Here is a 24,649-nt window from a genome sequence, read left to right as displayed (position 1 = left end):
GAATTGGAAAGTGAACATGTAAAAACATTGTATGATTCAGTGGGCAAGGAACTTTTGATAGAATGTAAACAATCGGAATATATGGACGAAAGGTTTAAAATTCACGCTAAACTATAAACTAAACTATAATTTAAAAGATTTTTTAAATAAGATGATGTACTACTGGTATCTAATACCAGGTAAGTTATGTGGACTGTATAAAGGTATTCCAAATGAATGTTGGAAATGTAAAAGTAAAGAAGGCACCTTTTATCATCTATGGTGGACATGTAATAAAGCAAAGACATTTTGGAGTAAGATTCATATTTTAATACAGAAAATTCTTAAAATGAAGATGAAACTAGAAACTTTTATTTTGGGTTTAATAGGAAAAGAGAAAAAAAAGGAACTTAGAATTTATATATGTTGACAGAAGTAAGACTACTGTATGCAGAAGAATGGAAGGACACTTCAATTCCCACCATGGAAGAATGGCTACAGAAGTTGATGGAGTTGGCAGTGATGACTAAAATGACTGTTTTGATCAAATAAAAGAATATAAGTATTTTTGTTGATACATAGAGATTATTTCTGGACTTTGTCCTTGAAGTGGGAAAAAAATGAAACATTGATTTTGGGTTTTACTGATTAGATTGATTCATTGTTATGGAAATGGCTAGTTTATGTTATTATGAAAAGTAAAAAGTTGAGGTTTGATGTTAATGCTTTATTCTTCTGCCCGAGTTCTTCCAACTTTTGATTTCTTTCTCCCCTTCTCATTTGTCTTTCTCCTTTTCCTCCTCACTGTGTCTTACAATTTGCTTTTGTATTTTATACTATAATCTAAGATTATATTTTATAGTATTTTATTCTATAATCTAATAAAATGTTTAAATCCAAAGAAGGAATAGATGAAATTGTACCCAGCTCCTATGCGCAAGCTCTAATAGAATTTGAAATATTGCACACACCTAAAATATATGTGAATTTTCAGACTCTTCTATCTGGAGGATAAGATTTGATTGTGTCAAAATGTAGAGCAGTGTTTCTCAAACTTGGCGACTTTAAGTCCTGTGGACTTCAACTCCCAGAATTCCCCAGCCAGCTATGCTGGCTGGGGGATTCTGGGAGTTGAAGTCCACAGGACTTAAAGTCGCCAAGTTTGAGAAACACTGATGTAGAGCATACCATAAAATAGGAACACACAACATTTGTGGCCACTAATGTGTAATCCTTCACTAAGATGTTTTGTTTTTCTTCTTCCCCAAATTTTCTTTGTATATTTTACCATATAATTAATGACACTTAGAAATTGTATGAGAAGTAGAATATACTATTAAATAGGTATGCATGGTTATTTTTAAAATCTTGAATAGTATCATTTATTTGCAAGCTTGCTTTGCCGATACTATTCCTTCATGTTTGAGTCATTATTATTCATAGATATGTTTAAGTCAGAGATCCCTTAGCTCTGATTGCTATCAGTTACATAGTATCTGTTGGAATAAGTGGGAATGCTGTTAGTATAATTGTTGTAGAATCTCTTTCCTAGCCATCCACTCATCAGTGACTTAATTATTTGTTAACAGCAAATTAATAATAATGAAAAAAAATGTAATATGAGACATCATACTCTACAACAAAGGGAGGTACTCATTATGTTTCTCAAATAAGTGAATTGCAGCTTCTTTCTAAATAAACCTTGGAAGACACAGTTCCGTGTACTCTGATTGGGATAGGATCTAATTTTGCTTAGCACCAGAACACTGCATTCAACACAAGGTAATTCATTTCATTTTCCACTCTCTACGGATGGCGCAGCAGAGAATCAGTCATAGTGAATATTCTTTACAAAGCCACTTCCCATTCTCTTTTTTTCTGAGAAGCTCGGAATCTGTTAATGGATAAAAATGTCTATATTAGAATTCACAATAATTGTTATTAAAATTATATATAACTTTTACAAATTAGGTTTTTAGAATTTACTGAACAAACAAAGCACTCCTCTGGTTCTACTCTTTAAGGCTACAAAGTATCCACAATTTTAAGAGCTTCCTGTAGTACGTCTGGACATATGGCTGCATAAAACAGTATTACAAATTTTAAAAACCCAATCAATGCCTTCTTGATCACTATTAAATACACAGATTGCATCAAAGTAATCTAACCATAAATTAACAAAGCAGCTTTTACTGAGGTAAAACATTCCATGTTCTGAAATAAGCATATTTGCTTAAATAGCAATGTTGTTCTTGTTCTAGTCAGAAGCCCAAACTAACCACTATAAATTGTACCTTAAAGACTCCAAGAAGACTTCATGTCTTTAAATACTTATGTGACATTTTCCAAACTGCCTTGTCGTCCCCCCCAAAATTCTTGGGCAGGGACATATTTAGTCTTAGATTGCCAGCATTCAAGCAATTTTCCAGTCTGTTTAGCTGTTTCTGGAAAACCATCATGTTTACAACTCATAGTATTGCAGAGATCACTCAGAAGCAATGGCCCACTGCATCTCACCTGTCTAGCATAAGACTCTGTACTTCAGCTTCTGAAATATCAGCCACTTTAGTCAGAAAGCTAATCAATTGATAATTGTTTGATTGATTCAATTGTTTGATAATTCAATTGGCAATTTGTTTCACATGTACCTTGTGTTTGCACAGCCAATCTGTCTTTCCCTCACTTCCTTCTCCCACCTCACAATACTTTAAATCTATCAGTCTAGCAACTCTATGCATCTGATGAAATGAGTTGTAACTCATGAGTGAGCCTTTTTAATAAAATGCATTAGTTGGAATGTGTTGAAAATGAATCCCATTGCTTGGGGAAAAAAACTGTGCTATACTGATGCCAGGAGAGACAACCACATAGCTGCCATGAAGACCCAAACTAAACTGAAGCAATCTATCACCAGTTTTTCAGCATTATGGATTCTGTTGCTTGAGCAGTAAACCAGGAATAACTCTAATGAGTCTCCTATGTTTTGTGAATTTCTACCAGGTCTCTATATCCAGCATTTTTATAACCTTTCCTTTTTCTCAATTAATTGCAAATAGCCCAGCATTTTGCAGGAACTGCGGTGTCTTAATCTACTTCAAGATCCATATATTGTGAATTGAAATAAATTAGTTTAGACGTTACAAATGCAAGGATTAAATACACCTGATTCCTGACAACGCATACTCATTGCCAGAGAGACCACTTGTACCTCCACAGAGAAAATGAGGACCTCTTTCTCTTTACCTAAATCAATAAGCCAATGCATTTAAAAGATTTTAAACATCAGCCCAACTCATGTTATTTATAAAATAAAAAGGGGAAAGGACATATACCTGATTACCATCTCGTATATAGTATCTCTTTTCTATAACCTAAAACACAATAAAAAAGAAACAGTATTAAATGTGATCCATCCACGATACTGTGTCATGCAGGAGACAATATTTACTTTCCAAAACTGGGTTTGTGCAGGTTGGAGACAATAACAATGCCCCCTGATGACTCTGGAATTGGCAGGCATTGGAGAGGAAGCAGGTGATTTAGAACAAAGAGGAGAGGCATAGTCCAACAGCCATGTTCATTTCTACAGCAGCACCAACAGCCCTGATGCAAACTTTTATCTTTCCCCACTGGGAACAGGGAAACATCTAACAGTGGTTCATGGATGAAGTGCCTAGAAAGCATCACTTAGCAATCGAAGCAACCAAACCTTGTTGTTGAAGGGTTGCAAAACTTAGGATGAGGAGAAAATGACCCAAGTTTCTCTGCACAATGGACAGAGCAGCTTGCCCTGATCTTTAAGACATGCATGGATGATTCAAGTTTACCAGAAGAGGAAAAAGTGGCAGAGAGAAGAAAAAAAATGTTTATAGAAACTACAATTAAAGAAGTAGTAAGAAGAAACTTACAGAATAAGATACATAGAAAATAAGGTTTGGAAACAAACTTGTACTGTATGGATAAATTCACAGGAAATCCACACTATAAAATGTACAATAACATTTAGAAATAGATCTAGAGAGAGATACTCCGTTTTCTTTTAAAACATTATTTTTATATAACGAGTCCACCCTGCAACAAAGAGACACCAAGCTTCAATTCTTATATGTAGTCTGTACTATTTCCCCAAAAGACCCTGTGGTAGTTAAACAAGGGTCAGTTCTCATCTTAACTTGGTTCATTAATTTTGGGAACATTTGTTTTTCAAACCTTTTTTCAAATCTTAGCGTTTTCTGTTAGCATGCTACTATGTCATACAATTACAATAATCATCATGGGTAGTTCTGTATAACAAAATTCACATTATTTTGCAGTTTGGATTGTAGCAACAAGCCAAAGTTTAGCATTGTAGAACCTTTACAGCCAATAGTCATTGTATAAGGAATATGAATGAATGCTTAGACTATCAATTAAAGAACCTGTCATAATAAAGGACCAGATATGTGGCTTCTGTGTATCACATACATAAAACAATAACAAGATTACCATACAGAAGTGTTCATTGGTTCACATGGTAATGCCAAAAGATCCTCATGTTAATTAGCTAACACAAAAGATGACTGGAAATTCACAAGCCTGGGCGCCAGTACAAGAGCTAAAAAGCTTTTCTGAAATAGCAAAGTATATTCAATGTGAATGTGTGTGTGTGTGTGTGTGTGTGTGTGTGTGTGTGTATGTATGTATATATATATGTGTGTGTGTGTTTGTGTGTGCTGTATTTGTGCTGATAAATAAATAAAGGGAGACTAGTATGGATCCATTTCAAGCTATTTAGCTCTCATCAGCTAGCCATTCAATTCAATTTTTTTCAATTTATTTGTGCTTCTAGACCGCCCCCTCTCCCAAAAGGGACTCGGGGCGGTGTACAGTCCATAGAGAATATCACAAAATACAATAAAAAATTAAATATGTACAGTTTGGAGGAGGTTAAAATGCAATTAAAAGAACTGTACAAAGCTAAATAAATATAATTTTTTAAAATCCCTAAAACAGACACAACAGATTAAAAAACCCTAAGATAACCAGATAATAATACATTTGCCAGGAGGGACAGTTGTAATTATGCCAGGCCTGCTAATCGGAACAGGTGAGTCTTCAATTTTTGCCGGAAGGAGCGGAGGTCAGAAGTGGTTCTAATGTCGGGGGGGAGGTCATTCCAGAGGGTTGGGCCCATCACAGAGAAGGCCCTACTCCTTGGTGTCGCCCGTTGGCATTGCCTAGTGGACGGCACCAGGAGAAGTCCCTCCCTGTGTGAGCGAATTGGCCGCAGGGATGTATGTGGGAGGATGCGATCCCGCAAGTAACTAGGTCCCGTGCCATGGAGCGCTTTAAAGATGGTAATCAGCACCTTGAAACGCACCCGAAAAACCACAGGTAGCCAGTGCAGCTCGCGCAGGAGAGGTGTTACGTGGGAGTACCTCGTACTCCCCATCACAGCCCGCGCGGCTGCGTTCTGAACCAACTGCAGTCTCCGGGCGCGTCCCAAGGGCAGCCCCATGTAGAGAGCGTTGCAGTAATCCAGGCGGGACGTCACCAGCGCATGAGTGACCGTGCGTAGGGCATCCCGGTCCAGTAGGGGGCGCAATTGGCGCACCAGGCGAACCTGGTGGAACGCCCCCCTCGCCACGGCTGCCACATGGTCATCCATTGACAGCCGGGCATCAAGGAGGACGCCCAAATTGCGCGCCCGTTCCACAGGGGGCAATTGTTCGCCCCCTATGGCCAGCGATGGAATCAGCTGGCTGAACCGAGGTGCCGGTAGCCACAGCCACTCGGTCTTGGAGGGGTTGAGTTTAAGTCTGTTGTCCCCCATCCAGACCCCGACGGCTTCCAAGCACCGGGACATCACTTCAACAGCCTCGTTGGGGTGGTTTGGGGTTGAAATATACAGCTGAGTATCATCAGCGTAGAGGTGATACTCAACCCCAAAACCACGGATGATCTCACCCAGCGGCTTCACATATGTGTTGAACAGGAGAGGAGAGAGGACCGACCCCTGTGGCACTCTACAAGTGAGTGGCCTCGGGGTCGACCTCTGTCCCCCTGTCAACACACATTGCCTCCGGTCGGAGAGGTAGGAGCCGAACCACCGCAAAACGGTACCTCCGACTCCTATCCCCTCCAACCGGCGCAATAGGATACCATGGTCGATGGTATCAAAAGCCGCCGAGAGGTCTAATAGGACCAGGATAGAGGAACAACCTCTATCTCTGGCCCTCCAGAGATCATCGACCAACGCGACCAAGGCTGTCTCTGTGCTGTGCCCGGGTCGGAAGCCGGACTGGCGTGAGTCTAGATACTCGGATTCGTCAAGGTGTTGTGGAAACTGCTGCGCCACCACATTCTCGACAACCTTCGCTAAAAACGGAAGGTTGGAGACTGGACGATAGTTAGCTAGCTCCATTGGGTCGAGTGCAGGCCTCTTAAGTAAGGGTCTCACCACCGCCTCCTTCAAGGCGGCTGGTAAGGATCCCTCACCCAATGAGGCATTCACCAGGCCCAGAAGCCAGCCTCGGGTCACCTCCCAAGATGCCAGTACCAACCAGGAGGGACACGGGTCCATTAAACATGTGGTGGGTCGCAGCCGTCCACGCAACCTATCCAAATCCTCGGGGGCAACAGAATCAAACTCCTCCCAGGATGGTCTCACAAGACTCGCTGTTGGCGGCCCGTCCGGTCCACTGAGGGGGGCCCATCCGCTCCGGATCTGAGCGACTTTATCCTGCAGATATTCCCCAAACTCCTCTGCTCTGCCTTGCAAGGGTGCCCCTTGCGTCCTCTGTGACAAGAGGGAGCGGGTCACCCTAAACAGGGCGGCAGGGCGGTTATCCGCGGACGCAATAAGAGCAGCGCAATATCTACGTTTGGCCGCCCTTAATGCCACAAGGTAGGTCCGTAAATAGGCTCTTACCTGTGTTCGATCAGATTCGGAGCGTGAGGACCTCCACCTGCTCTCTAGACGTCTCCTATGGCGCTTCATCACCCTCAGCTCCTCGGTATACCAAGGAGCCCGGGTGGGTCGCTGCCGCAGGAGAGGTCGCAAAGGCGCAACCCGGTCCAAGGCCCCAGCCGCCGCCCTATTCCAGGCGGCCGCTAGGTCCTCCGACCGAGCGCGGGTCAGGGCTACAGGTAATGGCCCAAGCTCCATCTGGAACCTCTCCGGCTCCATCAGGTGCTTGGGGCAGTACCAGCTTGGACCATCTGGTCCCGCCTCCTCGCGGTGGGGGGTAGCGCCAGGGAAGTCCAGCCGGAGACATGAGTGATCCGACCATGACAGGGGTGTAACAACAAAGTCCCCTATACCCAGATCACTCGTCCACTGCTCAGATACAAAAACAAGGTCCAATGTGTGGCCACCTTCGTGTGCCGTACCCTTACTGGGATTCGAACCAGGGCTGTATTGCATATTAGGCCGATGTAATTGCCACTAAGCCACAGGCTCTCCTCCTTTATCAGCTAAGCCAGGGAAATAGGTATGTATTTGTGTTACAACCCCTGGTATGCCCCAAAATAAAAAGGCAACATTAAAAATAAAAATATGGGTTTCTGTCTGGATGGTTTTCTGTGATGAGCCGAATGACAGAAAGAGGGAGTAGTGAGCTCCCTCCCATATTTGGGCATACCAGGGGTTGTAACACAAATACATACCTATTTCCCTGGCTTAGCTGATAAAGGAGGAGAGCCTGTGGCTTAGTGGCAATTACATCGGCCTAATATGCAATACAGCCCTGGTTCGAATCCCAGTAAGGGTATGGCTAGCTGATGAGAGCTAAATAGCTTGAAATGGATCCATACTAGTCTCCCTTTATTTATTTATCAGCACAAATACAACACAAATATAAAAAGGCAACATTAAAAATAAAAATATGGGTTTCTGTCTGGATGGTTTTCTGTGATGAGCCGAATGACAGAAAAAGGGAGTAGTGAGCTCCCTCCCATATTTGGGCATACCAGGGGTTGTAACACAAATACATACATACATACATATACATACACACACACAAACACACACACATATACATATATATATACATACACGCGCTGGTCTTGTAGTATTTGGGTCTTTTCCCGTGTAAAATTGAGATTGTCCTGGCAAAGTTTCGGTGAGGTATCACTCGCCATCCTCAGGCTGGTGTTTTTGGCATCAGCCTGAGGATGGCGAGTGAGACCTCGCCGAAACGTTGCCAAGACAATCTCAATCTTATACGGAAAAAACCCAAATACAACAAGACCAGCATACCTACACCCGTGAAAATCTATGAATGAATGAATATATATTATATATATATATACACACACACACGAATCACCCATTGCATGTCGACTGATGAATTAGGGGAAAAGGTTGGCAGAGCAATGCCCTGAGCCTGAGAGAAAGCAGTGATGATCTTTGGCAGAAAAGAAACATCTGGTCAGAGTGTAACTGTCTTTCTGCCACATGAGATAAGACGGATCAATAATAAGCGCACAAAGTTCACCAGCATGATGCATAGAGGAACTGGCAAAAGAAAAATACTTTCAATGTAAGCAAACATTAAGAAGAATGGCTTCAAGTACTTTAAAAGTCAACTAAGAAAGCACTGAAATGTTCCAAGAAAAAGCCCATTTCAGAAATAGAGAGATACATGTTAAATTTAACAAAAAAAAAAGAAAAGAAAAAGAAAAAAAGAAACCAAACAAGAAAAAATGTTGACTAATTCTGAGCAGAGGAATGAATAGTAAAAAAGCCACAACAAACTTGCATTGATGGCCTTTCACAGAAAACGGAGAGACATTAGAAAAGAAACCCATTTAGAATTAAAAGAATGGAGACAGAAAGTTTCTGAAAGGCATCAAAACTTCTTTTTCAGTAGGTGGCATAAAATAGGCTTCCAGTCTGTCAGACACATATCCACAAATCTTGTGACAGGAAATTCTTGTGAAGGCGGAGATGACCAAAATGCCATTTGCCCTCAAGAGAGTAGTTTAGGAGATCCAAACTGCATGCACCACCAAAGAAGGTGGTGAGCATGCACTGCTTTGATTGTAACAGATCTTGGCAGGAATCCTGGAGAAGTGAAACAATGCAACACAATATTTAGCAACGTGTAACACCTAAATGTTCAGATGTCCCATTTGGCATTTTAGTACAGAATATCTTACTCTGATTTCTTGAAAGTTCTGGTATCGTTGATTGTTTTTCTAAGATGCCCACGTGCATATTCAGGCATCAGCAGAACAGTGATGTCTCCACAGCATACAGATCAGACCCTCAAATTTAATGGGTTCTTTACAAGTAGTCCTTGATTTACAAGCACAATTAAGTTCAAAATTTCTGTTGCTAAACGAGATATTTGTTAAGTGAATTTATGACTTTTCTTGCCACAGTTGTTAAACAAATCACCGTAATTGTTAAGTTAGTAATACAGTTGTTAAATGAATCTGGGTTCCCCATTGATTTTGTTTGTCAGAAGGTCGCAAAAGGTGATCACATGACTCCGGGACACTGCATCTGTCATAAATATGAACCAATTGCTAAGAGTATGAATTTTGATCACATGACAATAGGGACGTTGCAGTGGGCATAAGTGTGAAAAACAGTAATAAGTCATTTTTTTCATTGCCGTTGTAACTTTGTACAGTCTCCAAATGAACTATTGAAAGTCAAGGACTTCTTCTATTAACAGGAAAAGGAATTTTCTTGATCCCCTTTGTTCAATATTTTTTCTTGAACATGGAGATTAAAGGTGTAATCTTGTCATAGGTTCTTTTTAGTGATGGTGACAAACTAGACAGACTCTTTTGGATCTTACTGAGTAAAAATGCTTTATTATTAAAATAGATTAAAAATAAATTAAGTGCTTATATAAACAAGAATGTGATTTTGTTTGTTATATTTTTAAATATTATCTTTTTATAATTCTAGGAGTTGGTTCTTCTTTATCCTACAGTAAAATCATGAGAAGGCTGACTGTCTAAAGGAAGCAATGAAAACATAGGCTACAGATAGCACAACAGCCCTAATAACAGCTGATCTTAACAGGCTATTAAAAGCATTCTATATGGTGGCATGTTTTACAAAAGCTGAATAGTCCTGGCTTTTTCTTTGGCATTAAAATAAACATAACAAACCTAAACTAGGTTATGTTCTTGTTGTCATTTCTACAGTCCTGATGTTGATAAGGTGTAAGAAAGAGATTAACCGAGTGCAGTTCAAGCAATCCGAATTGAAATACTAAAGCAAACGGCTTAACATTATTGTTAGGCAAATTCAGGTAAAGCACAAAATTGTGGGAACTGTGCCAGAACCCTACAATTACTTCTACTTCCTCAATAGGCTGCCAAACCTAGCTGCATACTCTGAGAGGTCTGTGCAGGTCTTATGCAATAAAGCAGGGGTGTCAAACTTGATTTCATTGAGGGCCGCATCAGGGTTATGTTTGACCTTGGGAGCATGTGTGTGTGTGTGTGGCCAGGATGGGTATGAGCAGCTCGACATCACTCATATTGGCGACCCCATTGGCCAGATCTAAGCACCCATGGGGCGAATCTGGCCCCTGGGCCTTGAATTTGACATCCCTGCAATAAAGACTGTTTAATTTAGATCAGGTTGCAGAAGTCTTTCATTCTGTATTCTGTCAACTGAGAAGAATAAAGATTTACCTTATCAAAAAATCTGCTAAGCTTGACAGCATTGGAGGAACCTGCAGCCAAGTAACGAGGACATGTACAATCCTGAAAGATCAAAACATCATTTTTGTCTTTAATTTCTTAATTTGCTCATTGGTAGATAGTCCCTAAAAAGTACAGAGGAGTTTTGAAGTGTGAGATGCAACAAATGTTCAAACAAACCTACTGTTGCCAAACCTACTGTCACGCATTTCTCATAAAATATTTTTTCCAATATGCGGTATTCACTAAAAAAAGCAGGACCAAAGAACATAAAATATAATTTTTGGGAAGAGAGGCACTTGTAGAATATAATCTACCTATTGCTTTCAGATAATTAGAGAGAACTTATCAGACAGCTATCATTAGTTCCTGAATATTTGAATCTGATTTTTTTAAAAAACAAATGAACCTCTATGTTTTTGTAGGTACTGTATTATATTAACTGGATAATAGTGACTTTTCTAAAACTTCAATACTGTTTTATTTTCACTAGCAGCTTTTCACAACTAAAATATAATATTTCTTTCTTAATTCTTTTTTTACACTTAGCATTTTCATTTGTGCATTCATTCCACCAAATACAAGCTGAAGCAAAGTTTTATTTTCACATCCAACAGTAATAGTCTTTCTCTCAACTTAATCAGTATTCTTTCCTTTGGCAGCTTAATGTATCTATCCTACTGCAATCTCCCTCCCACCACTGCTGTATTGGTTATCTGGTTTTGTAAATCATTAGTCAGTAGCAATCAATACACTTGTTGCCCCAGAAGACCAAAAACCTGAAGCCTCCATCCCAGAATTACTTGTCAAAGACAGAGCAAGTGTATTTATACACCACCGTGTTTTTGACATACTTATTTAGACACCTGATCATTCTTCACCCAGACAGCCAATTTGATGTGGTGGTTAAGGATTTGGACTAGGAATGGAAAGATCCAGTTCCTAATCCTCCCTCAGCCATGGAAGCTCATTGGACGCCCTAGGCCAGTGCCAGTCATTCTCTGAGACAAGCCTGTCACAGAGTGCTATTGCTGTAGAGCAAAGTAGGAGGACAGAAAGATCTGAGATACTTTTTTTTATTAGGACTGGGGGAAAAATGCCTTTTGGAGGAAGGGTAGAGGGGCAGAATGGTAAGGACGAAAATTGAACTATAGAATTCTGCTAGCAATTTTTACAAATTCAAATAAATTATCATCTTCCTTAAATATATAGTTCCCAACTTTGAACTGTCTAATTATATTAGCTTGCTGTTTCAACACTGTATAATTAGGAATAAATTAATATTTAATTTTTAGAGTAAAAATTAATATCTAGACCTATAAACCTGCAAGAAGTGCATCAATATCAATTTAGTTATTTTTTTTTTTTTTGTGCTTGCCTTCCCTCAAAGAAGCTGAGATGGTATACTAAATAAATAAATAAATAGCAACCTTTAATTAAAACAAAATCAACAATAATAAAAGGACAAGTGTTGACAGCGAGACCCAAGATTTAAATGCGTTGAAGCAAAGTTCACTTGGATAAGGGAATCTGAGTGACTGCTAAGCCTGGATCCCCTTTCTTGTGGATCTCCAGTGTGGTTAGAGCATACTGATCTCATATATCGAACAACATTCTGTACAAACTAAAGATAGTCTTGACGAAAGTCATTCAGCGGAAGTTGTGCTACAGCCTAAGGTTTGCAAGACTTGGATTTCTCAATCCTGGCATGCAGCTATAAATATGTTGTAAAAAACTGTTTCCTGATTAAAAGGATCAAATCGGTATTCAGAGTTATGAAGGTCTTCTGGGCTAGTTACCTACTTTCATTCCCTCCATGTTAAATCTTGCATAATACACACATTTAGAGGAAATGGAGGAAAGATTCAGAGGAGATCATTGGGCTCTTTTGAAGTTCAAGATATTTGATGCTATGGCTCCCTCTGTAGGCAACTGGGAGACAAAATGGCTCAGCTTATATTTAGCTGGAAATATGAGTCTACTTTAAAAGGGCTTTAAACCTTGTAGTGATCTCATAAGAACCTATGAATGAAGAATTCATTCATATTGTACGATATAGCAATAGCAATAGCACTTAGACTTATATACTGCTTTACAGCTCTCTCTAAGCGGTTTACAGGGTCAGCATATTTCCCCAACAATTTGGGTCCTCATTTTACCAACCTCAGAAAGATGGAAGGCTGAGTCAACCTTGATGAGATCAGGATGTTTCCATTACTAGATGGTGAGATTTGAACTGCCAAATTGCAGGCAGCCAGCAGTAAGCAGAAGTAGTATTTCATTCTAGCCACTGCACCACCATGGCATATAGACTCTGGATATGTTTTGAAGAAGTTGAGACTCTGGTCATTCCAGTATTCTTGAAGTCTTCCTCATGAAGGGGCTCAATTCTACTTACAGTACATACCGTATTTTTCAGAGTATAAGACGCACTGGAGTGTAAGATGCACCAAGGTTTTGAAGAGGCAAATTTTAAAAAAAGTAGGTAGGTAGATAGAGGGATAGAAAGAGAGAAATACAGTAGGTAGGTAGGGAGAGAGAGTGAGTAGTTAGGTGGTTAGGTAGGTAGGTAGATAAAGGGATAGAGAGAGAGAGAAATAGAGAGAGAGAGAAATACAGTAGGTAGGTAGGGAGAGAGAGAGAGAGAGAGAGAGAGAAATACAGTAGGTAGGAAGGGAGAGAGAGAGTAGGTAGGTTGGTAGGTAGAGGGACAGAGAGAGAAAGAGAGAGAGAGAAATACAGTAGGCAGGAAGGGAGAGAGAGAATATGTAGGTTGGTAGGTAGAGGGACAGAGAGAGAGAGAGAGAGAGAGAGAGAGAGAGAGAGAGAGAGAGAGAGGGAGGTGCGTCTTATAATTTGGGTGCGTCTTATACACTGAATGTAGCCCCACCCACCCACCGGCCCCAAGCCTTTGGGCAATTTACCTCTTTGCAGCAAATAGGGGCTTGCGGAGGCTTCAATAAGCTATAGGAATCCCTACAGCCTATAACAGCTGATGATCGGGAAAAATTGAAAGTGAAACTTGCTGTTTGCTCCATGTGGCAAATTGCTGGGAGGCAGCAATTTGCAATTTGCTGAGAGGAATTTGCAATGGATAAATAGACTTAAATATCATCCTTTACTACTGCTTCTTTACAAAATTGGGAAGGATCAAAGAACTGGCAGGAAAGCTGCTGTGTGGAGTTAGGGGCTCCATAACATTATTTGATTCTGTCTGCAAGGGGGAAAAAAGCTTAAGGGTACCTTCCAGCGATAATGGGAAATGAGCAGGATTTAATTCAGGGAAATGATTATTCTCTGAAATAAAATTCATGGTCAAAAATAGCATTAATCCACACTGACAAAATAAAGAATAACACAAACCAGATTGATTTCTTCTGCACTGAAATCCTCAACCAGAAAAGCAGTTCTGCTCAAGACCTCATTGCGTTTTGTCTCTGGGATTTGATCTAATTTTGTTCCTATGACAAGCAGTGGAATCTGATTATCAGCAAACTGTTCTCGATCATAGTCTCTGTGAAGGAAAGTGAAGATAAGATATAAAGCAGTTTATGAAGTATTGCAGGTGGCACACTAGCTGCAGTTTCCCAAAAAACTCCTTTGCCACAGCCATGTATCAAGATTTGCTCTTTGTTGGGGAACGCAACCCCATCTTTAAGCTGCTTCCCTGCAATCTCTGAATACAAAAGTATTTCCATCATTTCTGGATTTAATTTCAGGATAGTGATCAAGCATGAAAAGTATAAAGTATCGCTAAGGAAGGTGACAGCAGCAGCACTCTTCAAATTAGCACAGAACATATTTTATTGAAAGTGCAAGGGAATTTTATACCAGATAGGAACCTCAATCTATTTTTAATCGTTTATTACATGTTTTCCCTGCTTGAGATCTCTTACATCACAATATAACAACAAACAAATCTAAGATGGATATGGCAAATGGAAAGTAGAGATAATATACATGTACAAGGCACGTTTATGAAAATCTAGTGTCAGGCCTTTGAGGTAGGCTAGATCAAGAAACAGTGGATTTTTTGGATGCTGCAAGGATGCCAAAATGATATTTTGTTGTGGCAGTATATAGTAGCATAATTTTGAAAGCCAGCCCAAGTTTCTCTTAGTTCCATCTTATACTAAACAAAATCAAGATGTGGTTATTTAAAAATTTTTTCTCATACTCCCTTCTATCTCTGGATTGAGCAATCTCTTGAACATTTTTTCTCTTTTTAATGGAATGGATTGCTCCTTCCTTTCTCCCTTAACAGCCATCTCATATCTGCCCTAAGGTCAGTTCTCTGGTCCTTTACATCAACATTCAGCCCGAGTTTTAGAAAGCTACATGTATGTTAAATCTTCCATTGCAAAGGCAGGATCTGATCATCATGGAAATGTATTGGAAATTCCAATAGTGGAATCCAATTTTATACAGCTTCTTTAAAATATCCAAATACCCAGAAAAAAGCAACCATTTGCACTAGCATTCCACACAAACCTAGATGATTAAAATGGGGCAAACCCTCCTCTACCCTCCTCTCTTTCATAAAGCATTGAAGACCTGGTTTTCCTCCCAAGTGCTGGGAAGAGCTGCCTGCTTATTGGAAGCTTGATTTCATGCCAGGTTTTGTATTTGGTTGTTATAGTTTTAATATGGCCTTTGTGTTGTTTTAATTTTTGATTGGGACAGTTTGTTGTAAGATGGGAGAATATAAAAATGTTTCAAATAAATAAATGTCAAGTTAATTTCATCTCTAGTTTTCAACATTCTATAATCTGACAATGGGATCGATGGGCTACCTTTTTTCTGGTAAGTGCTCTTTAGCAATCTCCTATTTTCCTATCTCCAAATCCCTCAAAATCTGGAGAAAATATCCTGTTTCTATTATTTTTAATTACATATTTTTCATTATTAAAATGTATTCAGTGCAAAGCTATGAATCATTTTAATGAAATGTTCAGTTTGTTTCGGAGATAAATTCTGACTAGCCGTGAACATTAGCCAAAATTGATGTATTTATCCCAAAGATGTTTTTCAAAAGGCAACTGGACTTTGTTTTTTCCTTGAAGACATTTTACTTCTCATCCAAGAAGCTTCTTCAGATCTGACTGAACGGTAGGGAGTTGAAAAACACCCTTGGGCCCACCATGACCTGGATGATTGAGAATTTCCATAAACAATGTATTTTTCTTATTCTACTTTGTAAAGTTGAATATATTTAGATGTATTTTTGCTATTAAAACTGTTGGTCACTGCTATTCCTTATGTATGAAACACATACTATGACTTTCACACAGCCTTTAAGGACAGATTTCTGAAGAGAATATTGCTAGAGAAGGTGGACCTTCTTTTTCTCTGAAAAGAAAAGAGGCTACACATTTTCAAAATTTTACAACATGTCATCCTTCCATCTAATTCACATGGCCATCACAATGATAGTGGATGGCTGTATATTCTACCTACTTACCCATTTGTCACCAGGACGCTAGATGGAGTCACGTCTTTGTTGAGAGCTTCCAAAGACCATCGATACACGTTTTGGGAGGACTTTTTGTTGGTTAAATCGTGCACTAAAATGATTCCTAAGTAAGAAAAGTTTTTTTAATTTTTTTTCCTCAAAGATAACCAAAAGCATATTAAAGGAAAGCAATTATAGAAACAAAGCCAGGTCTCAAAACAGCACAAAAATGAGAGTATTTATTCAATCTTTCATTAAGGACAGAATGAAAGCTAACCATATTTAGAAGTAAACTACCGTGTTTCCCCCAAAATAAGACAGGGTCTTATTTTCTTTTGCCCCACGAAATATGACCTTGGGCTTATTATAGGGGAAGGGCTTATTGTTTTGGGGTTGCTGGGCAGCTGCTCCCTTGCGAACTGGCTCCCGAAGAGCTGGGCACAACCTAGGGGCGAAGCAGTCATGAGATGACCATGCTCACGAGCAGCCGCCGAGTAAACCCCCTCTCCAGCCGGGCAGAGCGCCATTCACTGACCTAGGGGGTATCCCTAAGGCGCCAAGGCACGTGGTGCTCTGCCTGCTCCCCAGCTCCAGCGGCTTGGCACATTCGGGATACCCCCTAGGTCAGTGCATGGAGCTCTGCCTGGCTGGAGAGGTGGGTTGCGTGAGCCCCTGTTCCGCCCCCACTGCGCTCAGAGCATAACTTCTTCTCCGGCTTCCAAACTCCAAAACTTGGCTGGCAAGTCTTCTAGCAGTGGCCGCTCTAGGAGTGCGCTCTATGGTTGTAGGCCAGCTGCCGGACAGAGTGTCTTCAGGACAGAGAGTCTTCCACTCCCCAACCTAGCGGTATCCCGAAGGTGCCAAGCAATGTGAGCACCCTCACCCCCCCGCTTGGTGCATTTGGATACCGCTAGGTCGGTGAGCGGTGCTCTGCCTGGCCAGATGGGGGAGCGGGTTGTCCAAGGGACTTATTTTCGGGGGTGGGCTTATATTTTTGCCCGCACGAAAAATGTGGCAAGGTGTTAGTTTCAGGACAGGTTGTATTTTCGGGGAAACATGGTATTGTAGAAGCCAGTTTTGTCTAACTAACAAGGTTATAAAATCAATTATGATGCATTATGAAGCAATCAGGCATCATGAAGCAATCAGCTAGGACAAAGGAATTTGATGGATTACCTGGAAAATAAAAAAAATAATTATATAAGGAAAGAGTACTAAGTCCTGAGCTGGAAGGATTTTGGTCTAGATATGATAGCACTATATAATGAACCATAGAACTGAATGCTGCAATGTAAATGTGTTCAGTTCCTTGATTGCTCTTCCCTGACTGACTTTCTTGAACTGAAACGACTGTAAGCATGTTCCCTGTTTAATAAGACCTTGCCCCCAAGTCCTTGCACATTATTGCTTTATGATCCTGTTTCCTGTTTTTTTTTGGGGGGGGGGATTGGTTTATATCTTGGTCTTAAGTTCCCACAAAAAAAATGAAATGTTCTTAGGTCTAACCTCCCGGAAAAATTCTCGTTTCTAATTCCCAATCATTTCATATCAAATGCTACTGGTTATAGAATTACTAAGATCCTGGGTATGGATTCAATCTTTTTCAGATGAGGATGCAACTATTCCAGCAATAAAATTTATGTAAAACTGAACAATAAAAATTATGTAGGATGGTTGGTGGTTTGATAGCAATTCACATGTTAGTCCTAATTCAAATTTAGAATATCTTTAGCTCCAAGTATATGTAGCTAAAGATTAAGGCATCTGATAAGAATAGTTGGTATTCTACTTTGAAACTAGTATTAGTTATACATTACTTCATAATTTCATGAATATAAATAAAGAATGGCCCAGAAATCTTTAAGGTACATATATGTACCGTGTTTCCCCGAAAATACAACAGGGGCTTATTTTCTTTTGCCCCACGAAATATGCCCTTGGGCTTATTATCAGGGAGGGCTTATTGTTTTGGGGCTGCCGGGCGGCTGCTCCCTTGTGAACTGGCTCCCGAAGAGCCGGGCACAGCCTCAGGGGCGAAGCAGCCATGAGGTAACCATGCCCACGAGCAGCCGCCCGGCAAATCCCCTCTCCAGCCGGGAAGAGCATCATTCACTGACCTAGGGGGTAATCCCTAAGGTGCCAAGCTATGTGGCGCTCTGCCCGCCCCCCAGCTTCTGCGGCTTGGCACATTCGGGATACCCCCTAGGTCAGTGCATGGAGCTCTGCCCGGCTGGAGAAGGGGGTTGCGCGAGCGCCTGTTCCGCCCACAGCCTCACCAAGCCCTTGCGCAGCTCTCCCAGGCCACTGCTGCTGGCTGCTGCTGCCCGCCGCCGCCCCGCTCCGCGCATAACTTCCAAACTCCAAAACTCGGGGCCGAGTCTTTCAGCATCGGCCGCTCTAGGAGTGCTCTCTATGGTGGGCTGGCTGCCAGACAGAGAGTCTTCCGGACAGAGTCTTCCAGCAGCTGGCCCACCATAGAGAGCACTCCTAGAGCGGCCGATGCTGAAAGACTCGGCCCCGAGTTTTGGAGTTTAGAAGTTATGCGCGGAGCGGGGGCGGGCGGCGGTGGGCAGCAGCAGCCAGCGGCGGTGGCCTGGGAGAGCTGCGCAAGGGCTTGGTGAGGCTGCGGGCAGAACAGGCGCTCGCGCAACCCCCTTCTCCAGCCGGGCAGAGCTCCATGCACTGACCTAGGGGGTATCCCGAATGTGCCAAGCCACAGGAGCTGGGGGGCGGGCAGAGCGCCACATGGCTTGGCACCTTAGGGATTACCCCCTAGGTCAGTGAATGGCGCTCTTCCCGGCTGGAGAGGGGATTTGCCGGGTGGCTGCTCGTGGGCATGGTTACCTCATGGCTGCTTCGCCCCTGAGGCTGTGCCCGGCTCTTCGGGAGCCAGTTCACAAGGGAGCAGCCGCCCGGCAACTCTCCCCTTCGGCCAGGCAGAACGCCACTCCCCAACCTAGCGGTATCCCGAAGGCGACAAGCAACGTGAGCGCTCCCCCCCTGCTCCTGGACTTGGCGCTTTCGGAATAACGCTAGGTCAGTGAGCGGTGCTCTGCCTGGCCGGAGGGGGGGGGGTTATTTTCGGGGGTGGGCTTATATTTTTGCCCACGCGAAAAATGTGGCAAGGGTTTAGTTTCGGGACATGTTGCATTTTCGGGGAAACACGGTAGCAGTGACACAGATACAGAATATATACAAGTTCATATACTGCCTCTAGGCAAGATGGGTGGCATGTAAATTGAATAAATAAATGTACATGAATAAATAAATTTAATCCATTGCAAACTAGAATGTACTGGTTTTCAAATAAACATTATGAATAATAAATACACCCAGAATCCTGTTCAGGAAAAAAGTTAAACCAATTTGTTGACACTTGTAAATATACCATATTTGTCAGAGTATAAGAGGCACCGGAGTATAAGGTGCACCAAGGTTTTGAAGAGGCATTTTTTTTAAAAAAGTAGGTAGGTAGATAGATAAGAGGGATAGAGAGAAAGAGAGAGAAATACAGTAGGTAGGTAGGGAGAGAGAGTAGGTAGGTAGGTAGATTTTTCCAGGTGTATTTATCCATGTGCTGGAGAAGGAGATCACTGACAATCTGCAGCACCTAAGACTTTGTTTCTGGTGGCACAGCACTTGATCAATGTAATTCTCATCAATCACTCTAACTAGAGAGCTTTCCGAAAGGAAAAAAAAAAGTTTTTGCACTCTGCAAACCTCCCTTTTTTTAAAAGGCATGAATAGCCTTTGGGAGGCTTGCAGAGTACTCCTGGGTGAGGCCAAAAACCAGCAAAAATGGCCCATTTTTTGTCAAGAAAATTGCATGGAGGCTTATAGAGTACTACTGGGGGTGGGGGTGGGGGGAAATTGAGCAAAAAACGGCCCATTTTTTTGCTCATTTCTGCCCTCCCCAGCCCCCAGGAGCTCTCTGAAAGCCTTCTACAAGCTATGCACGGCCATTTTGGTGAAGGGGCGGGCTTCAGGAGGCAAAAATGCTGTATTCGATGTATAAGACGGACCTAAATGTTCAGCCTTTTTGAGGGAAAAAGGTGCGTCTTATACTCTGAAAAATACGGTACATTGTATCCAAGAAAGTGAAGTATTTGAAATTGAAATTCAGCCAATAATTGTTCTTTAATGTAAAATTCTTGTTTGCAATATTTATGGAACATGGTCTACATAAATCAAACCAACTTCTGTAGAATGTAACAGGTCTTTAAAATGTATCCATTACCATTAACTGAATTGTAGAACGTAAGACGTGTGCTTTTCACACTACTAGCACTGCCTACAGAACCACCAACATCCCATAATTCGATGAAATAGATCTTTTCATCTGGAGTTCCTTCTTTGTAGTCATGAATCTGGCAACAAGAAACCACATAGCATAAATAAATTTAAAGGGACAGTAAATTAAAACCAGCATTCCATTACATAATGAAGTACCTCTGTAGAATATAGTAAAGGTGGGCTGAGGAGATAATTAGGTTCAGCAATGAGTTTCTAAGAATGCAGCTTCTTTGGGCTATGGACACGATGCAGTAGGGTTGTTTTTTCCCCCAAATGGTAATGAAGGTAACAAGGTGAAATATTCCTTAATAGGAAAAAAGCAAAAAATAAGCACTTTCCTGAAGATACTTATATTACATTTACTTATTATGACGAAAAAAATCCAAACATGTTTTTTATGGAGAATGAATTATCTGAATCATTTAATTTGGCAGTCCCTTTATTACCAATTTTGGTGAGAAAAAAATTAATTGCATGAAGATGATCTGCAAGAGTCCTCAAAGCAGCTGCACTAAATCTTCAGGTGGATGCAAATATTATGACAGTTTACTTACAATTTGATCAAATGCACCCCAAATAGTTCACATAGATCAGTGGTGGGTTGCAGACAGTACACCCCGGTACAGGCGTACTGGTGCCTGGCGGGAGCACCGGGTACCGTTCTGGTATGGTGCTCCAGAGGGGCCACCCACCTGCCCTCTTTACCTGTGTTTGAGCCCTTCAGCGCTTCTGTGCATGCAGTGTACGGCGCCTGCATGACACTCTGCTGAGCAGCTGGAGCGTCGCGCAGCGTCGCAGGAGGTAAGGACCCATGTGTGCACCTGCTGCGTGCGTTCATGTGGTGAACGCCGGGCCCCATTGCACCATACTGGTTGCAACGGGATCTGGAACCCAACACTGACATAGATCTAATTAATTTTTGCATGCATGTTAATACTACAGATAAATTAAAAATACTGTGTCAAAGTATAATAAGCAAAGAATACACTACAAAAAAACCTGTACCAGACACAATTTCATGATCATTTTTTCCTGCTCTTTCTGTCTCCAGAACTCTACTCAACAATTAGATTTGCAACTTTTCTGTTTTCGGATCAGAGAATGCTTCAAAAGGAAGCCTGGTTAGTAGCTATTCATTATTTGCCCCTAAGAATAATTTTGTATTCAGAAACATTTTTTGAAATAAAGATGGTTAAATATGTCTTGGCAGCCAATCAGTATAAAACATCTTTCAAAGAATCAACAGACTACTGTACTCTCCACAAGAACTATAATGAGGATCACAGAATCATAATATATTTGCAAAAATCTGGAAAGCTAATTTGTCCACTCTTTGGCCAATATTTTTCTACTTTTATTCAATTCCTATTCCACTGACTTTATATACAGTGCATGTACATCTCTTTTACTGATTTTTACTGCATATTTTTGCAAAGATGCAGAAGAAAACAGACTATCAGTTATAGAAAACACCTGCAAGTTTATGAATATTTAAATACCTCCCCTAGACCATCGCATTTTAAATTTAAACGTGCCTGGGATAAACATATGTCCATCATCCAACAAAAATTACAATAATTAAAAATAATAAATACATTAAAAAGTAAACAAAAAACCCTTCAAGGGGTGATGGACTATTAGGGTCTTTTTCTGTTGTTCATTTTCTATTTCTATATTTCTACATTGCTTTCCTTCTCATCTCCACCTCTAGACATGTTAGAGTTATCAATAATGGGTAGTGCTCATCAAGTAAGAGATACTCTTACATTGCAATTATGCTTTACTTCTGCAGTTAGATATCACTAATTTTCTGTATGTAAAATGCATTATTTCAAAGACATCACAAATTATCAGGTGTTTCCACATACACGGACATCAACAGAGCAGCCAACCGTCCAGGATGGATTTCCCAGCATCTGATTGTGACATAATAGGTGAACAAGTGATGATTTTCCCACACCTGAAACAAAATAATAAAACAAACCTTCAAAACTAACAAACATTTCTGCTGTCATTTTAGCTTTGCTATATAACTGAAATTAAATAGGAACAAACCACCCTAGATAGCTCTTATCGTGTCTCCTACTTAAGCAGGGAATTGGACTAAAAGACCTCCAAGATCCTTCCAAATTCTGTCACTCTATATTCTATGTAACAAGTGCAAAAATTAGATTCAGTATTGTGCAAGTTGGATTTTCCAAAAAAGATAGACTAGATTGTTTGTCTTATATCTTCAAATGATTGTAAACTGATCTTCCATGGTTGACATATTAATAGCATTAGAGGAGTATGTCATAACTGATGGCAGCCTGTAGGTAACTTGCCTTATCTTGAATAAATCATTGGTCATTAATCCTTGGACAAATCATCACAAAACCAAAGATCTGCGGTGGATTATACTGATAAGAGGATGTGGTGGCAGTGGCTTAATGATGCTGGAACTGCTGCCCAGAAATTATTTGCACTTTGGCGGTTCAAGCCTGGCTCCATAAGATGGAGTGAACTCCGGTTTCTCAATCCCTAGCTCCTACCCATCCAGCAGTTCAAAAGCATGCAATATTGTAAGTAGATAAATGGGTACTACTTGAGTGGGGAAAACCTAGCTGCGTTCATGTATACGGAGAGCAGAAGCCAGCACTGGACCTGGCCAGATATGAGGCATCATGACATGAGCAGCAGAGGAATCTGGAAGAGCCAGTAACCTCAGTGCCACTGGTTAATTGATGTAAAGCTAGTTTACCCCGTGCAGTGCTTCAAGGATAGATGGGCAAGCGTCAAACAGAATGAACTAGCAATTTGGTTGTCAGGTCTGCTTTGTGTCTAGCAAGTGTAGATTTCCATGCCATTGTATACCATACACTAAACAAACAAACAAACAAACAAACAAACAAACAAACTGCTAAGTAAAAATATGGTCTGTGATTGTACTTTATTCTTTTTGGTTGTTTTGTCACTGTAATTAAGATTGATTTGACTAAAGAGTCTGGGAGGCAAGCACCATATACATTTGATATATTCTTTCTGTTCATAATCATCATACTTTAACAGTTCCAGCAGTGAGTAAGGGGCTGGACTGATTATTTCTGTGCACACTTCCAAATCTGGGATTCTATATTCTTGATAGCTTTAATAGGGAAGAAAAAGACTAAATGAAATTTAATACAGACAAGTGCAAAGGTTTTTTACTGCACTCAAATATAAAATACACAGGCATAGAATGACAAATGAAACAAATTACAATAGGATATCATACATTTTACTTTGCTGAATGAGTTCAAGTGAAGGCTAATTAGCCATCCATTGAAAATGCTTTAATCTAGATTCTTGTACTGAGCAGGAGGACTAATTCAATGGTATAAAATGGCTCTTTCCAATTCTGGGATTCTATTGCACCCAGAAATATCTTAACAGTTCTCTACATCCTAAAAAGGGGTGGGAGGAGGGAAGAGAACTATTATTAATTAATAATCTTGTCTAAAGGTGACTCTATGAGGCTTACCAATCATTAAAACATCAATAAAATATTTAAATTTCAAAACAATAAACAGTCACATTGCACTTGATTTAAAATTGACAAAGATGAGGAGGAAGGGAGCAAAATGCACACAGGGAGGAGCTGGGGTCTTATCTTAGTCCATTAACCTACTGCAGAATGATGACACACACCAATAGTTATTGAAAACATACTATACACAAATATGTTTGTATGAAGGGCTAATGTTTCTGCAACTGCACCTCTGTAGTATATTAGTTCGAGAAACAAACAGGTTAATCAGGTGCGTTCGTAGAAACTTTGTTGAAACTCTTATACCATCGAGGGCTATGGCCTCATTTACATACACAGCAGAGCACTCTTCACTGCACTGGACCAAGTTGAGACGGGAAGCAGAATATGGATGCGTTAAATAACCACGCTTTCTAGAAATCAGAAAAAAATAGCTGTATTGTCTGTTGCACTATTTCTTGTTCCGGTTTCCGAAGAAACCATTTTAAAGCAGAAAAGGAATTCCAAATAACTGCCAATTTGGAGCCCTGCTAATTATTTCTGCCCCATGCCATATAGAGTGGCAGAGCGTGGTTCTTCTTCTTGGAGGACGGCTGCGGTCGCTCCTCACGCCCTCACCCACTCACCTGAATCACCCAACACAAGCACCTTCACCCTTTCTAAGGCAGCCATTTTTCCCCCTTCAGGGGCAATTACCAGAAGCAGCTGCCGACGTAGGCCACCTCTCCACTTTCATTCTTCCTAAAGTAGACCAATCAGAAATCGAGTCG

The 24,649-nt window shown here is 40.8% G+C and overlaps 1 protein-coding gene across 1 annotated transcript; it reads right to left on the bottom strand.

Moving 5' to 3' along the window:
- Positions 1 to 1,137: 1,137 nt before the first annotated feature.
- RABL3 (RAB, member of RAS oncogene family like 3) lies at positions 1,138 to 24,645 on the bottom strand. The gene is made up of 8 exons (XM_081941677.1): positions 24,506 to 24,645; positions 22,243 to 22,334; positions 20,319 to 20,448; positions 16,091 to 16,205; positions 13,993 to 14,143; positions 10,621 to 10,692; positions 3,312 to 3,350; positions 1,138 to 1,873 (listed from the first exon to the last, which is right to left on the bottom strand). Exons 1-8 carry the CDS (start codon positions 24,549 to 24,551, stop codon positions 1,808 to 1,810), a joined length of 711 nt encoding a protein of 236 aa, XP_081797803.1. The 5' UTR covers positions 24,552 to 24,645; the 3' UTR covers positions 1,138 to 1,807.
- Between the last annotated feature and the right edge of the window lie 4 nt (positions 24,646 to 24,649).

This window comes from Natrix helvetica, assembly GCF_964273705.1.
Source record: "Natrix helvetica genome assembly, chromosome: 2".
NCBI classification, from domain to species: domain Eukaryota; kingdom Metazoa; phylum Chordata; class Lepidosauria; order Squamata; family Natricidae; genus Natrix; species Natrix helvetica.
The sequence above is the reverse complement of the archived record's forward strand: the minus strand, read 5'-3'. Positions and strand labels throughout refer to the sequence as shown.